At 40.6% G+C, this 17,189-nt stretch overlaps 1 protein-coding gene and 2 long non-coding RNA genes across 10 annotated transcripts in view; 2 read left to right on the top strand and 1 right to left on the bottom strand.

Moving 5' to 3' along the window:
- Nucleotides 1-5,067, top strand: part of asic2 (acid-sensing (proton-gated) ion channel 2) — a 356,894-nt gene extending 351,827 nt beyond the window's left edge. For 7 of the 8 annotated variants that reach the window (XM_017419427.3, XM_017419425.3, XM_025006640.2 and 4 more), the window contains one exon: nt 1,446-1,547. In XM_017419427.3, coding sequence (XP_017274916.1) covers nt 1,446-1,547 — 102 coding nt within the window. Of the gene's footprint in view, nt 1-1,445 lie in introns of all 8 variants that reach the window. The other variant, XM_017419423.3, reaches the window with a different exon arrangement.
- A 123-nt stretch (nt 5,068-5,190) lies between these two features.
- Nucleotides 5,191-17,114, top strand: LOC112450604. Its single transcript, XR_003039274.2, has 4 exons — nt 5,191-5,792; nt 10,950-10,997; nt 16,233-16,272; nt 16,777-17,114. It is a non-coding gene; the product is annotated as an uncharacterized LOC112450604 (long non-coding RNA).
- On the bottom strand, nt 8,018-11,329 carry LOC112450605. The gene is made up of 5 exons (XR_003039276.2): nt 11,214-11,329; nt 11,058-11,137; nt 10,483-10,640; nt 9,959-10,158; nt 8,018-9,287 (listed from the first exon to the last, which is right to left on the bottom strand). It is a non-coding gene; the product is annotated as an uncharacterized LOC112450605 (long non-coding RNA).
- Nucleotides 17,115-17,189: the final 75 nt, after the last annotated feature.

Below are 17,189 nucleotides of genomic sequence, written 5' to 3' on the forward strand. Positions count from 1 at the left end.
AACAGGAAGTGACGTCACGTGTCTTCTTCCTGAGTTATTTGGGGTTATTTTGTATTCCACGCTACACAAACCCACAAAGAAGAGACTAGACCGCAGAAACGGTGGCGAATCACTTTAGAAACAATAAATATTGGGTAAAAGTTGCGATGTTTTGGGCAAAGTTGCAAAAAGTTGCGATTTCGCGGCATTTGCTTGATTTTTTTCGTAAATAGTTGCGATCGCAACATTGTGAAATCCTGGAGGGTCTGTGATTTACAGTAACCAGGCAGGTTCGGTACTCCGATGCGGAAAGAAATGCGTGCAAATGAAGGCGTAGCGTTCCTTGAAGGATTGCATATCGCCCGAGAAGAGGCGGAGTCTTTTAGCCGTTTTGGTTAAACAACTTTGTGCGTTTAATGGGAGAACTTGTGATAGAGCTCAGAGGATTTGTTGAGGATGATTCTCGTTTCTGTAAAAACCCGCTCCAGTATCCTCCTTTTTGTGTAGGCTAAGGTAGATAAGCTGTGACGGCCATCTTGAATCCGATTGACTCCAAAAATGAATCACGTGTAGATCCACATCCAGTCATTAAATTGTTTCGTTGAAATCCATCCAGTGGTTTGTGAGATATTTTGCTAACAAACTGGGTTATTGTCGAGCAGTGTGTTGCCTTCAATGTGAGCTTTGGGGAAGGTGCTCAACTACAACCACAACAAACCCAAAATGTGGCTCGGTATTTAGAAAAATTACCCAATTTTTGTTTTTTTCTGAAACTGTTTGGCTCTGGTGTCCATCTTGAATTGGGTTGAGTTCAAAGGTTAATCAGTTGTAGATGTCAGCTCACAGTTTCATTGAAATATTTAATAGCACTACAAACAAGTGAGCATCTGTGGAATGGGTGTGAACAGTCAGAGTTTAATTCTGACCCGTTAACAGACTAGCCATCAGCTCATCGGACGTACAGCAGGCGATAATAAAGGTTTAAAAGGAAAAGAGCAAACTGAGACTCTCTGGTTTTACTGGGACTTTATTTTGTTTTAGCGTCTTAAACTGTTTGCTTCTACAGTTTGATTGTATTTATTTAAAAGGAAGTCTTAGTGCTCGTTAAAATGTTCACGGCTGCAGAACAAGTCTTGACTTTATTTAATTTTAATGACGGAGTTTTGTGTTTTTGCAGAAATGTGACTGAGCGAGTCATTTAAAGTTTAAGGATTTTTGTAAAAGTTGTGAGAGATCAGCTTTTTAAAGATTCGCTTTTAATTTGTTTCGCTCTGAAAGGACACAAAACAAACAGAGAGGTTTTTATGAATACCTGTTTTTAGTGCCGCCAAAACTTTGATTTCTTCTTTGATTCAGTGATTCTGCTTTTATGTACAAATCTAAAAGCTGCCGTGCTTGTGCTCACTTCTGCTTCGGCACTTAAAAGATTCAAAAGTTGTTTTTTTATTTATTTTTTTGACTTTCAGAGTTCCTGCGACCCGGTGGCGAACCACTCTGAATCCATCAGCCACACCGTGACCGTCCCCCTGCAGACCACTTTGGGCACCCTGGAGGAGATCGCCTGCTGAAGACGCCCCTCCCTCGCCCTCAGAGCCGCCGCCGCCGCCGCCGCCTCCACTGGGCCGAGCATCCTTCACGGAGTCCTGCAGGACCTGAACGGGGGGCGAGGAGGAGGACAGGAGCAGGGCTTGGTCTGAGGACGGTGCTGCACTCTGTCACACCCTTCTGTCTGAGGCGCTAATGGGGATTAAAGAGCTGTCAGACGAATTTATCAGCATTCTCTGTCACCCTCGGAGGGAGGGTGGCCTCTGCTGTGACAGACCCTCGCTGAGGTCTCTCCACAAATATGCACAAAGAATATTAAAGACTGGGTGGGACAGCTGCCCGTAAAGAGGTCTCGTTCCTGTGCAGAACTGTGTAAAAATAAACCCACACTCGTATGTCGCTCACTGCCAAATTAGCTGTAAAAAAAACAAAAACTGGTCTCCAAACTGCATGCGTCGATCTGTTTCGCTCTCTTTGCTGATGCTGGACTGCAGTGTTGCTTTACTGTGTGTGTGTGCGCCATTTGTGTCTCTATCTGCAGGACGGGCCTGCTGAGATATCAGCCCTTCGAATGTACAGAATGAGCCGTTTTAAAATCACTGCTCAGGCTGTGGGAAAACTAAAGATCCGTGGATCGTTGCTTACCTGCGGTCGAAGCATTAATGTGAGGAAAAAAATCTGAATATTTCCCGCCACCTGCCATTTTTTAGGGTAACTGTTCAGCTGGATGTGAGGTTCGCTTCGTGACTCCTGTGGTGCTAAGCTGTTATTTACAGACATCGCAGAGAGGATGTCAGACCCTTACCGTTAATTTATGGGAGTAAATGAGTGACTTGAGGCTGCCGCACCTCGGCAGAGCACTCAGCTAATTGAGACTGAGTCTGAATTTATTTGCTTGCCAAACAACAAGTTATGTACACAACTGTTGTTTTGTTAATCCATTATTTCATTAGGAAAATGTCAGGGTGATATTTTGAGTGGCTATTACCATTTCATGAAGTATTTGTTGTTTTCTCTTTTACCAAAACAATCCCAGGTTTGACGGTTTTAATTTAAACGCTCATAAAGAGCCCCGTTGGGAGGCGGGGAGGCGGGGCGTCGTGGCGTTTGTTATCGTTATCTTCAGTTTGCTGTTTCACAATGTAAATATTTATTTTTCTCCACATGAAACGGGTTCGGTGCAGAAGTGGAGCAGCCAGTAGCACTTTGGATTAGCTGAATGTCGTGCTAAAAATGAAGGAGACACCCCCCCCCCACACACACACCCTCCGAGCACCTCCCACCTTCTTCAGGACTTAACCGAACGTGTTGCGTACGACTCGACACCAAAAGGCTTCTGTGAGACCGTTTAGAAAAATTTAGCGTCTTTGAGTTTTCTGTTTCCGGTCCACGATCGTCCTGGCGCCGTCTCTGTCATGGCGGTAATGGGCGTTACAGGTAGGAAGGAGTTCAAGTGCTTCGTGAGACTGTTTGGATTATGATTTCCCGTCTGTGGCTCCGCCTGCTGTCTCTGTGTACTCTCTCATGTCGTGGCTTATGATGAACGCAGTCCTTCGCCGACCAACGCGTATCAGCGGCGGCGCCGGCCGACTCCTCCTCCTCTCCGCTCTGGCTTCAGACAGCGTTTTCTCATTTTGTGATGCAGCAAACCGTGTGTGTTTTTATTGTGAAATGATTAAATGAAAAAGTCGTTTTGCAGTCGTCGGTGTGCTGTTGTGAAATGACAGATGAGCTCATTTGTGTGTCGCTTCCTTTAACAACAACGACGAGACAGACGGAGGGAAAGAGTTAAATCTGTGAGGTTATAGTTGCTAAAACTGCCCGTCAAATGAGAAATCTGGAAATTCCTCGTGGCGTCAGAAGGTGTGATGAATGTGGAGGTGCAGTTCTGTGCATTTCCTTCATTTCATCCGGTAATTAATTTTTTTATTTGAATATTAACACCTCTTATAAAAGTCGGCGCAACAAATCATTTAAAAAGCAGAGAAAGCACCTTAATGAGCCGGGTTATGATTTAAGACCGCTGTCTGTTTCACATTCCTGCTGAAAAATGACGGCTGGATAAAGTTTATTTTACTCGCCTGAAATCCTGCAGCCGAATGAAACAGATGTGTGCTGCTGCTAATCCATCGCTGGCCACGGATCCTTACTTTCTTTCGTTTTCACCGACCCGATGGATCAACGTGGACGGAGATGCACGTATTCTGTCAGCAAATAGTTTCAAAATAAACTACGGTGGCAGGAAGACGCTCGGGACGCTCCGAGTTGTTTCTCTTTTCTTTTTAGACGCGGGGTGAGGCCGTAGGCGTCCTGTCGAAAGAAGCGCCTTGTTAGGGTTAGTTGATCCACCTCCTGAAGACGGGATGAAGAGGAGCTGATCACAGGTAAAAATATCACCTTTTTTAACTCGCAGCTGACGTCTGCAGCCACGAGGATTCAGATCTGGATTTATATCATCTGGGGTAAAATAAATGACCCCTTATATCTTTTTACGGCCCCCAAGGAGGCAGCATTTCCTTTAAATCTTTGTTTTGATCAATATGTTGTAGTTACCCAGGCTTTCTGAAGGTCTTTGGCTGCTTTTTTATTCCTTTTCAGTCCAGTCCTTGTACCATAAGTGCGTATTGTGTTTCTAAAAAAGGAAAGTCGAGGATAAAATCTACAGCAGGCGAACGAGAGTCTGAAAGTCGTGTCTTTAGGAAATTAGGAAAAACATAAATAGAGATCCAGAACGGACCGGAGAGCTGTACGTCAAGTTTTCAACTAATAACTCATCTAAAAAAAAAAGCTGTTTTTCTGTTCTGTTTTCATATAATCTGCTGAAGAAATGGAAACACAAGTTTGTGGCAGGCAGCTGTTAACATCCCTGAAGATCCTCCTTCAAATCGATTCTTTGCCAAGTTGTTTGTTTCTTGTTGACTCATCCTTTGAGGTGTTTTTTTTAACCTCTTTACATGTTAAAGTGTCTTCAACATGTCGACACGTTTCAGAACCTGAGAGTGAGGTCCTAAAATTACTTTGATCTTTAGAAAGCCTGACGAGCTCTTGATCAAAATCATTTTATTAGATTATGGGGAAAAATACGGCTTTTTGACTCAAGACGTTCGCAGAGAAAGCTGAAAGGAATAAAACATGAACCTGGCAGTTTGGTAGGTGCTGCTAAGGTTTTAAAACATCTCATCTGATATTTGATTTGTTTTTACAGGAAAGTGATTCATGCTCTTCAAAAATTATCTTTATATTCTCAATTTTACTTGCTTTTGAATGCTAACACAGCAACTAAAAATTCTCACCGAAAGTTTAAAACTTCACTTCCTGTAGTGCTCCATCCAGACTAGAAAGTCCTGCCTCATTACTCCTGTTTAACTCTTTTTTTTCCTGCAGGATTTTGGAGTTTTAGATTTCTTATTTGTCATCAAATCCTTCAGCAGCAGAAGTCAGAATCATAAAGAATAACTCGTAGAAGTGTAGAACTCTAGATTCTCTAAATCAGGGATGTTCAATCCTGGTCCTCGAGGGCCACCACCCTGCAAGTTTTCCTTGTTTCCTCTGCTCCAACACGCCTGATTCAGTGGTTAAATTAACTCCTCATGTTCTGCAGAAGCCTGTTAATCACCCATTGATTCAAATCAGGTGTGTTGGAGCAGAGAAACAAGTAAAACCTGCAGGATGGTGGCTCTCCAGGACCAGGATTGGACACCCCTGCTCTAAATAAACACAGCTCTGATCGGCTAACATTCAGAGTTTGTGTTTGCGGTTCAGTAACTCAGGCTGGTTTAGCAGATAACACATGTTATTGTTTCTAAAAGATGGAGGATTATCGTCATTATTATTCACCATGATAAGACCTTTTTCCTCCCCAGTTAATAGTCTGAGCCAGTGGTCAGTTTGTGGTTAAAATGTCAGCTTTTATAAGTCAGAACTGGAAACAGCGAGTTCCCATAACGAGCTTCACGTCGCCTAAAAACAGAACAGATGCAAAACAAACCACACTATCAATTACGCAGTCCTGCCAGGATCTCATTTCCTCCCTTACATCTGTGCTTTACGCTCCTAAAATTGACTGATCTGTTCCTTTATTCGTCTTTAGAAGATTGCAGCAGCTTGGACAGTGGCCACGCTGCAGCAGCTCGGTGTTCAGGTTTTATTGAACAGAACTGCTTCAGCGGTGGCGTGATGACCCAGGAGCGGCGGCGTTGGACGTGGAAGAAGGCCTAACGATGCTTCAAGCTGCAGAACAACAGAATCTGTCCTCGTGTGGAGTCAGAGTTGAGTTTATTTTTAAAGGTTTCCAGAAGTGAGTCGTTCTTGTTTGCATGAAATAATATTTGACACGTTGCTGAAGAACCGGCTGCAGGCTGGGATCCAGCCTCGGCTCAATCTCAGCTCGTTTAGCAGATATTCCGGCTCCGGAAATTGCCCGCAGGTCGGCCGTATTGCATCAGCGACTCGTTGGGAATGCTCTGATTGCCTCGGTCGGGTGGAAACTCCCCCACAGCAGAGGCTGCACAGGTGTTCAGGAGGCCGAGCCGGGACCGAAGTGGGCTTCTGCCATCTTTAAAAACGACCTGAAATATTTTCAGAGCAGTTCATACAAACGCCAGTTTATAAACCTCCGAAATGCCGACAGTTTTGCATCGCCTGCAGGTCTGTAGCGTTAGCAAAATATCTCAGGAAACACTGAAGAGATTTTACTGAAACTCTCACAAAGTCATCACTGGATGAACATCTCTTATCTGTGGTCGGATCCAGGAGGGAAACCCAGACCTTCCTCTCCTCAGAGACTCTCCAGATCCTCCTGGAGGATCCCGAGGCGTTCCCAGACCGGAGAGGATCCAGAATCCCTCCAGGAAGTTCTGGTCCTGAGATCTCCTCCTCCACAGGGATGAACCACCTCAGCTTTAGTTTGGCTTTTTGCTACAGTTTGTAGCTACTGTTTAGCTAAAATACGCTTTTAGCTACAATTTAGCCTTTTTAAGGTTTTAGTTTTGCTCATTTTAGCATTTAGCTACTGTTTAGCTTATAAAAACCTTTATCTCAGTTGTGCTAGTTTTAGCTTAAATTATATTTTTGATAATTGTAGCTGATCTTGGCTTCTGTCTGCTGTTTATCTTAATTACGTGCAGTTTTGCTAATTTTATCAGTTAGCTACTGTTTTAGTAGCTAATCAAAGCTTTTAGCTACAATTTTGATATTTTTTATTTTCTAGTTATGATTTTGCTAATGTTAGCTTTTGGCTGCTGGTAAGCTTATATAAGCTTTTAGCTTCTGTTTTGCAAGTTTTAGCTTTTAATTATGACTTTTTTAATTTTAGCTTTTAGATAAAGTTGTGCTAATTTTATGTTTGCTACTTTTTTGCTCCTTTTTAGCTATGGTTTTGCTCATTTTACATTTTAGATACAGTTGTGCTAGTTTTAGATTTTAGAAACGGTTATGCTAATTTTAGCTATTGTTTTTGTAGGTAATCGTAGCTAAAAGCTATGTTTTTGTTTTTTGCTAATCTCAGCTTTTGGCTACTGTTTAACAGAAACAAGCTTTTAGCTACAACTTTGGTTGTTTAGTTATGATTTTGCCATTTTTAGCTTTTAGATACAGATACGCTAACATTTGATTTTAGAAACAGTTATGCTAATTTTAGCTACATTTTTTGCTCCTTTTTGCTCATTTCAGCTTTTACCTACAGTTTAGCTGATGTTAGATTTTGCTCCCTTCAGCTTCGGCTTCCTTTCTCTTAGTTTCAGCTTTTTCAGCAGCTGGAAACTTTCCTCCCCGAGTCTTTGAGCGGCGCAGCGTTTTACCCTTGATTCATAATTAATGTGTAAACCTGAGCTCGCTGCCACAGCATAATTGCATTTTAAAGTGATGCCATTTTGAGGCGAAGCTGCCGACTTCATCTCCCCGAGTCTGAATCTGTTTTCAGAGACGTTTCCGAGCCAATCTTCCATTTCAGGCACGTCACCCGGAGCCGAAGCATAATTACCTGTTGACTCTGTTTGTTGCTTAAGAGAGCTGATTACTAATTTGATCACAAGCCTCAGACTCAACAGGGGGCACTTTTTATGTGATCCAAGCTCGCTTCGGGGGAAATCATTGACATTCAGATCGGCTAACGAGGCTAATAATCCCTTCATGTGATTAAACGGCGCACACATCCACCTGACTGACTCCTAACGAGTCGTCTGTCAATAATCCTGAGATCCTCGGGACGTTTCTGGGAGCGCTCCGGTAATTACTCCACGCCGGGAAAATCGTCACGGCCTGATGAGCTAAAGACCCGAATAAATTCCCCTGAAAAGATTTACAGGCGGACTCTGGAAGTCGAGTTAAGACCCGACTCGTGTGCTCGGCCTTCCTTGGTCACTTTTTATGATCGATCTGATCAGGAACGTGATTTAAGGTGGACTGTTTCCACTTCCTGTCATAAACGGCGGGCGATAATATAATTTCCTGTGTGTGCGTTCATCTAGTCTCTAAGCAACATATGTGAGCCAGTTCGAAAAATTTATTTTTTTATCGCTCTGAAGTGACCCCATCGGGAAATTCAGATCTTTATTTTAAAAAATGAGGAACTTGTCAAGCCTCGCAAACATTATACGAAGGGATTTCCTCATGTTACGGCAGCCCGCAGAGAAAAATGGTTGATTTTAAAGAGAAATATTTAAAACAAAGGCTTATTTCTGAAGACAAACCTGTCAGAAAACTTTAATTTAAAGGTAGATTAAGTCAATTATTTGCTGTTTTAGTTGCTGGATGTTGTCTTTACGGACTCTAATCTTAATTACAGCGAAAATCAGGATTGTTTTACCAGAACAAGTCGATTATTTCCTGAACTGATGAAGCTGCTCAAATCAAGATGGCCGCCACAGCTAATCAGTCAGTCAGTCGCTGAGAGTCATCCCCATCTTTTACTCTGAGCTCTAACAGATGAGGCGATACGCAGAATTAATTATAAACATTTTCGTTTTTGATTTGGGTAAAATGTTACGCAGATAAAAAACAAACATTTGAAGCTTCATAAAATTTTATTTAATTTAAAATATTTATCTTTAGAAGAGTTATCCGGGGACCAGAGCTGTCCGATAAATGAAGAAGAGCCTGCAGCATCTGAATAATGATTGTTAAAAACCATTAAAATATTCTTTTCTTTACATGTTTTAAATCCAACTTTAAGAATTTGTTGCTTTTGAGGCGAAAGCTGTAAAAACAAGAACTTTCTTTGGTTCTTTTTGTTGGTTCGGTCAGTAACAAGTGTAAAATTTCACGTTTTTCTTCTTGGAAATGAATCAGGAGTCATCTATTATCAACTGTTTCTTTGACAGAAAGTTTAAATTTAAAGTTTTCATTTAATTTATCGTTTATTTGATAGTTACAGATACAACACAGATCAAGAACTAAGAATGTTGGGCTGTTTCTTTAGCGATCTCTGACTCCAAATGTTAAAATTTCAACATTATTATAGAAAGAGACGGTTCATTTTATTATTAAATAAAAATAAAACACTTTGGAACGTCTTCATGCTGGAGCGAGTTTTCCAAAAGGTTTGTTCGGCGTAAAAAAAAAAAAGCTTGTTCGGGATTTTTTCCTCTCTGCAGCTCAGAGATGTTAGATTTATTATCTTCCTTCTCAGTTCAGGTGAAAAATGAATTCGTTCAGCAAATTTTTGTTTTTTTTTTCCTCTCTGTCTCACGTCTCGGGTTTTTCTCTCGTCTCATCGTTACAAACAGTGATGTTGTTTCAGGGAGGCCGAAGACGTTTCTGTAAATCTGACGTTTAAAAGAGAGAAAAAGTTTCAATCAAACTGAAATGAAGCAAAACAGAAGACAGACAGTACGTACCAGGTACGCATTGGGTTAGTACCGGATATGTACCGGGCACGTATTCTTGTAAGAACCTGGTACGTACTGGGTTTGTACCCGGTACATACTGGGTAAGTACCTGGTACGCACTGGGTAAGTACCTGGTACGTACTGGATAAGTACCTGGTACGTACTGGGTTAGTACCTGGTACGTACTGGGTTAGTACCTGGTACGTACTGGGTAAGTACCTGGTACGTACTGGATAAGTACCTGGTACGTACTGGGTTAGTACCTGCTATGCAACAGGTTAGTACCTGGTACGAACTTGGTAAGTACCTGGTACACATTGGGTTAGTACCGGTTATGTACCTGGTAAGTACCTGGTTTGTTCTGGTTATGTACCAGGCAAGTACTGAGCTACCAAGTCCTGACCTGGTACTACCTGGTACTTTGAGGGATCAGGCTTTAATATTGAGTGACTTGTTACCTTGTACTTAGAGGATGAGTACTGGGTGTGTACTCTGTAAGTACGGGGTCAGAAAACCAGCTTATGAGGATGGGATGGCAGAACATAAATACTGCCTGGTACACAGGAAGTACTGACCTGGTTTGTACCTGGTACCTGCAGGAACCGTACCTGGTACACACCCAGCTCCCCCTGGCTCATAAACCCTGAGAGGAGTCTTCTTCTTCTATGGTTTTATTCTGATCCTGGTGCCGATGTCTCAGCCTCTCTGCGCCTCTTCAGATCGATGCGAGGCTTCTCGGTTTGACCTTTGACCTCCTCGTTTTCAGAACCGTGTAATATTAGCAGCAAACATTCGGACTTCAGCCGAGCTGCCAAAACAAACAAACACACCGAAGATCAAGATTTATTCTTTTCTGTACACATAAATATCACTTAAAAACAGTTAAAAATGTTGTTTGGAAATGGAAAATGTGCTTAAAATAAGGTCAGAGTCCTCTTTTCCTTCAGAATTGTGCAGTTTTTATTTATTATCACCTCTCTTCATTCGATATTTTGCTGACAGACATCAGCAAAATAAAAAAAACGCACAAATTAAACTCTCTGGATGTATGAAAAAAAGCTTAAATAAAATAAGAACGTGTCGGTTTAAAGAGTAATAAGAATATTTGATCTGGTTTGCTGTCAGAAACGACCTGAGGGGACATCCGGGTCGTCCTCCCAGAACCGGAGCGGCGCCGAGGACGCTCTGCTTCTGCCACCTAGTGGTGAGATGAGCGCATTGATTACAGCTGCTGAGGTCTTCATCACATCAGGAACACGACTCGGGTTCAAGAGAAGAGGTGGAATTAGACTTTAAATAAAAAGGAGAAACAAAAATCTGAAGATTTATTTCTGCTCGGCTTGTCTGAGTTTAATAATTTCACCAGAATAACTGCGTCACTCAGCTGTCTCTAAAGCTTTAATCTTAAATAAGAACAATTCACTTTATGTTGGAGTCATTTCTGCTCAGTTAGCTCAGTTAGCTGTGGCGTCCATCTTGAATTCAGTTTATTCCTGAAGTCAAAGTATTTACTGGATGTAAATCTACAGATTAAGAGTTTTATTAAAGTTGCTCCTGAAACAATAAAACAAAAACTTTTCCCTGCCTTTTGTCTTTTAGGCACCCGAGGACAAAAAAACTGCAAAACGAGCTCGAACCGCCGACCAGGTATGAGACAAAAACACTAAAGAAAGTTTGATTAAACCGGATAGAGCTTAAAAAAAATACCTTTAATTTGGCACCAAGATCATCCTGACAGGACAAAAACTCCAGGAGTTCGAACAGATGTTGTGTTTTTATCCGCTCGCCTATAAAACCAGCTGAAAGTTACAGCAAACCTAAAAAAGATCTTAAAAAAACAACTTATTGAGTAAATAAACAAACCTTTCAGTGGTTTCTTTGGTTGAGTTTATTGCTGGACGCAGGTAGATCGTCTCTTACAGATCCAGAAGCTTAAAATGTTTCTTTACATCACGATCTTTTAATCTCTTCTGTTGTTTTGATTTATTTAATCTGAAATTTTTAAATATTTTGATGATCCAAGGCACAAAAAGATAATAATTCGTAGGTTTTTACATTAAAATCTTCAGAGCTGCTGGTTGTAATTTTAAAGAGACAGAGCTGTTTTCTCCGGGGGGTCATTGAACGCACCGCGGTAATCAGTCTGATTGGACGCAGCTGCGCTCGTGACTGACGTCCTCTCAGGTAAGGAGACATGTTTGTTGTCAATCCGTGTATCATTCGTTTACATGTTCAATTGACTATCAAAAATCAAATAATGAAAAACGGACCGGTTATTTTGTTTTTTATTTTAACACCAAAAACGAAAAAAACCCGTCTGGTTTTTCATATTTCACTTTTAGGCTAAGACCGGAAACACGAACTGGAAAAACGGGCAGAAGGTCAGGATTTGATTTTAAAATTTATTTGGTCGCGTTTAGGTGACCCGGAAGTTTGGTAAGGAGTGCTAGCAAACAACAAACATTAGCTTGTTACCCCACCATAGACATTGTTTATATAGACACCTCGGAGACCAGCGCTGTCTGTTGGAGCTGATGAGTCAGCGCGGCCGCCATCTTGGCTGGGTCCTTTACGTGCCCCCCAGTTCATTTCTTTGTCCTTAGGAAACTGTATGTCCAACTAAAATAATCATAACTCTCTGAAACTTTACCCGATTTTAACAAAGTTTGGTTTGTTATAAACAGTAGAGATGTAGTTATGATACAGGAAGCTTTTACACATTAAAAATACGTACTATCATGCTAAAATACTTTGTTTTATGCTCTTTAGCAAAGACAGACATATAGCATGGCATATTAATAGATCAATTCATTTCATATTTTAATAAAGAAACAAGTTTGATTGTTCATTTAAATTTATTTCACTCTCTTATACACACAATCCTGAGCCTTCTGTATACACCGCATCAATAATTTCTTTATATTTTTCTGTGCTGTGTATGCACACACACATGCAGTTTTTTTTAAAGGCCTGGAAAAGTAATCTTTAAAAACTCCAGGTCATTCCAGAGTCTCACACTGCCCTGCTTTAACTGGGGCTGGAGAGCTGAGCTTCACTTTCAGGGAGAGAAAGGTCCACTGGAAGGCTCTCTGCAGCTTTCCTTCAGGTTTCTGTGTTCCTAAAATATAAGACACATAATACTTCAAAGTAATTGAATTGAACTTGAAAAGATTTCAGTATCCTACAGTGTATTGTAATACACAATACATTATTAATTCCTAAACATGCAGAAAGAACTAACAGGTAAAAACAGGTTTAACAAAGTGTGATATTAACTTTAGTTTTACTCATGAATCATAGACATTTCTGTTAACACGTACAGTAAAAAAATCACCTTCTTTTTGGAGATGAGATGGGAAATTGAAGACAGGTGGGGTCACAGCATCTCTAAGCCGGTCCTGGTAAAGTCCTCTGGTTTGAAATGTTCACTACAGAGCTGAGACAACTGTAGCAACAAAACCCTCCCTTCTTACTGCAGCTTCTCATTGCCTCCTTAAATCTGTTACTGGGAAACCTTCAAAATGTGAAGAAAATAAACAGAAAGAGCTAATGAGAGAGGAGGACTAGTTCCTCCTGTTAGCATTTCATTGTTTACCAAATAACGTTAGCTACAATAACATATTATAATAAATGGTCAAATAAGCAAAATTATTGTTCAGTCTTACTTGTGAAAGTTAATCCCTCGTGATATAAAATCCGGTCATAGCTGCTCGCTCTGTGTTTACTCCTGTCGGCTCTTAGAGATGGCGGCGACGGCGGGTGCGCTCCGGGACGTAATGAGGCGTCTACATATTTATGTTTGTTCAATATCGATCGATCAGGACCGGATAATCCAGTCAGACCCATCAGCCATGGAGATTTGTTTCAAGGATCAAACCGCTGTTTAACATGTCCTCGATCAGAGGTTTTAGCGCCACCATAGTGTCCCCTACATTACCTGAGCTGCCGCACGGAGCCACTTCCGGGTCACCTAAATCCGACCAAATAAATATTAAAATCAAATTCTGTCCTCCTGCCCGTTTTTCAATTTCGTGTTTCCGATCTTAGCCTAAAAGTGAAATATGAAAAACCAGGCATGATTTTGTTTTTCGTGTGATAATAAAAAACAAACAAAAAAATAACCAGTCTGTTTTTTATTATTTGATTTTTGATGTCAATTGAAAATGGACAGAACGAATGATGTTGTTGTCACCTAAAAGCTTTCCTCTCGCTGGTTTTAGCCTCGTTATTCAGAGGAGAATCTTCTGAAGGTCGTCTTGTTCCCTGACCTCCGACAGAAGCAGGGGCGCTCCCTTCAGATGAGCAGATTTGGGATTTAAGTTGTTTCTATTATAACCTAATTAAAAAAAAACAAACATCATTAGGTTCAGCTGAGCGCCCTCAGACAGAGTTTCTATTTTATAAAGTTAATTTTTTCTTACTGTCTGCTGCCGGAAGCAACGTTTAAAGTTTAATAAAAGGGATTTAAATGAGAAGTTTTATCAGAAGTTTTCAAGGCTGTGAACAATTAACACTGGTGGAAAAAAGGACCGTTTCAGTTTTACAAAAGGGTTTGATTTATTCAGAAAATGTGAGTTTTTTAAATTTATTTCAGTGTTTTAGATCTTATTGTTGAAACAGAATCCAGAAATGTGCTAATTCTACTACCACACAGAATTTAAGGTCAATATTTATCATTTTTTTCCTTGTTGAGTTAATAATAATTTCAAATTTTACATCTGAAAAGCTTGAAAATGATCCGTAGTTTGGTGATTTATCATCTGGCAACAAAGTCTGTTTTGTTTATGAGATCGGTGGACTTTTATTAGTCTGGAGTGACGTCATCGAGAACTCCAGCCCAATATTTAAAAAGAGAAATTACCCCCTTTGAGCATTAAATGAAGGGATTTCCCAGGGCTTTGGCTGCCAGCAGAGAGAATCGATCATTTTCCAAAGAAAATTATAAAAGTTATAAGGCAGAGGATTGTTTCTGAAGTGTTACCTGTAGGAAAACTTTGATTTAATGTTAGATCAGGAAGATTATTTAAAATTTTTAGTTACTGGGATCAAAAGATAAAGACTTTATGGACTCATTTTTACAAAAATCTCAATTACAGCTAAAATAAAAACAGAAATCACGTTTTTTTTTTGTGACTTTTATTGCCAGCAGGGGTCACATTTGTCAAATTAGAGCCATTTTTCTTTTTTTGTTGTTGTTGTTTTGAAAGGTCAGTTGGTTTTGGCGTCCATCTTGAATCGGGTTGACTCCAGAATTCAATCAGTTTTAGCGGCGGGCGATTAAAACTCTTCAGGGTTTTGGTTTGTTTGTTTTTTCCTCACAGTTTGCCTCAAACTGTTGATCAGTTGGTTATAAAGAGGCTGAATTCATGAAGTTCATGTCAGTAAATTAAATTTGGGGGTTTGAGACGAAGCCGTTTGTAGAATCTGGAGAGAACAGAAAGATGTCTGATTAAAAATACACGATTGGATCTGTGCAGAACAGATTTAATTCCTGATGTTTAAACCTTTAGATGCTTTCCTCCAGAACGTGGATCTGATTTTTAACCTCAGAATTTCCTACGATGTGGCTCCATTTTCTCTGCAGAGCAGCTTTTATTTATTTCTGTTTTGAGGAACGTTGGTTTGTTTGTCTGTTAGCAAAACGACCTGAGAACTAAAGAATGGGTTTTCAGGAAATGTTGGGGTTGCTGCAAATAAAAAGGATTAAATTTTGGTGCTGATTCGGTGTAGCTGGACACCTCGTGGGTCAGGGATGATCCTGATTGGCTTTTAGGTGACAGGGTCAAAGGTCACACCTTGTCTGTGCTCCAGCAGCTGATGTCTTAACTGTGATATTTTTATCGCATTAAAAACCGAGTTCAGGTCCCGAAGCTACATGAGATCCTGCCCTGTTGGGTTATCTGTACCTCCAACAAGGAGGTCACATTTTCAGTAACGTTGGTTGGTTTTTCCATCTGTTAGCAAGTTTACCTGAAAATGTTGGAGATCTGGATCATTACAAGAGTTCTTTGGCCTTGTTGGAGATTCACGCTCTCTGACTGCTGCTAATTAATTAAAGCAACAGAGAACTGAGGGTTGACGATGTAAATCTTCATCGGATCGGTTAAGAATTGATGTGAATGTTTATTGGAGTGAAATCATTAAAAGAAACTGGGGTTTTCAGCATCTCGTCCCTCATTCTGAACTGTGGCTTTTAAAGAGGTGGAAATGACCATATTTGGATAAGAGGGTGGAGCTAGAAGGCGATACCTGAAATGTGATTGGACAGAGTATTTCTCAGTAAAAAAACTAAGCGACTGGTTGATTTCTTGTTGACTTGAAGGAAAACAGGGCAATAATGTGTCCGCTGTTTTTAGTTAAATATCTTAAAGTAATCATCAGCAGCATTTGGAGTCAACGCAATTCAAAATGGCTGCCAGAGGGGGAAAATAACCCAAAAATGTCTATAATTCGATCAGTTTTACAGACATTGAGCTAAAATTTGGGGTGGCGGTAGCTGAGAGTCATTCACAATGCACGCTCTGAGCTCTACATGTTGTCAACTCTGCTTGTCTGTTAGCGAAATATCTCTTAAAGCCCTGGACACGCTGTAGTAAAGCTATAAACTGAGCCTTTGACGACGCAAAAACGGCTTTAATTCAGTCAGTTTGACAGAGAGTCATACATTCCTTCAGGTAATGATAAATCTTTAACTGATGCTTAAACACTTTGGTTAAGTGTTTTTATTTGCAAACAAGATTCTGGGATCACTGTGTAATATTTATTATAATGCTCTGATTGTCGACAGTTTGCATTTTGACCACCAGATGTCGCTGTGCTCCTTCTATACTTTGACCCTGAGCATGAAAGGCTCACAACCAAAGAAAATGTTTGTTTTTGCAGGTTTTCGCTGATGGCAAGGATGCGTGTAACTCCACCGCAGGTAACTGAACACATTCAACATCGACACCAGGAGCCGTTTTATTTTTCTTTTTAAAAGAGGCGTTTGTGTCAGCTTGCTTTATTATGGCACTCTGTACATGTCAGGTTACAAAGAAACAGATGCTCACATTCAACAAAGTGACGTTAGATTCAAGTTTTAATATAATTAATCACATGCCGAAAATGAAAGCAAAGTCGCTCGTGGTTGCTACAATCATTCCACTGGCCTTTTTGTCTGCATAAAAACCTCAGTTCAGGCGTCTCCGCTTCAGCCAAAAATACAGATATGTGCGAGAAACTGTACAAAAGTTGATGTCGACACGTCAAACAGTGGAGGTTCCAGGTAAACAGGTTGCATTGAAGTGCTACGATGTGTTTCGTTGGCACGCGAGGAGTAACATTTACAGTATTTACATCTGAGGTCAGGCAGATAGCTGTCATGCATTTTTTTTCCTCAAAAAATCTGTGTATAAAACGATCACATTCCAGCTCTTCTTCTGTGCAGGACGGGGAACAAACCAGAGCGTCTAGCGGAGGTTGAGGTGAGTAAAACAGAAGTCATGCTACGATAAGTTGGGAGGGATTCAACATTTTGGATGGTTGTAGTTTATTAATTATGATCAACGTAGGAGTGTGCTTTTCCTCTCGAGTCATAAAAGGATGTTCTGTAGGCGGTATCGTCAGAGGACAGTTTGTGAACATCTTCTCCCACATTTATGATTTAATTATCAGAGGAAAAAAATCAGTTGTGAGTATTAAAATGTGCGCAGCTTATAATACATGGTCGGCCATTTCTATGGATACACCTTAATAAAAGGGGAATGTTTGGTGATATTAACTTCCTGTTTGTGGCACATTAGTATATGGGAGGGGGGAAACTTTTCAAGATGGGTGGTGACCATGGCAGCGATTTTGGAT

This window comes from Kryptolebias marmoratus, linkage group LG12, assembly GCF_001649575.2.
Source record: "Kryptolebias marmoratus isolate JLee-2015 linkage group LG12, ASM164957v2, whole genome shotgun sequence".
Lineage (NCBI taxonomy): Eukaryota > Metazoa > Chordata > Actinopteri > Cyprinodontiformes > Rivulidae > Kryptolebias > Kryptolebias marmoratus.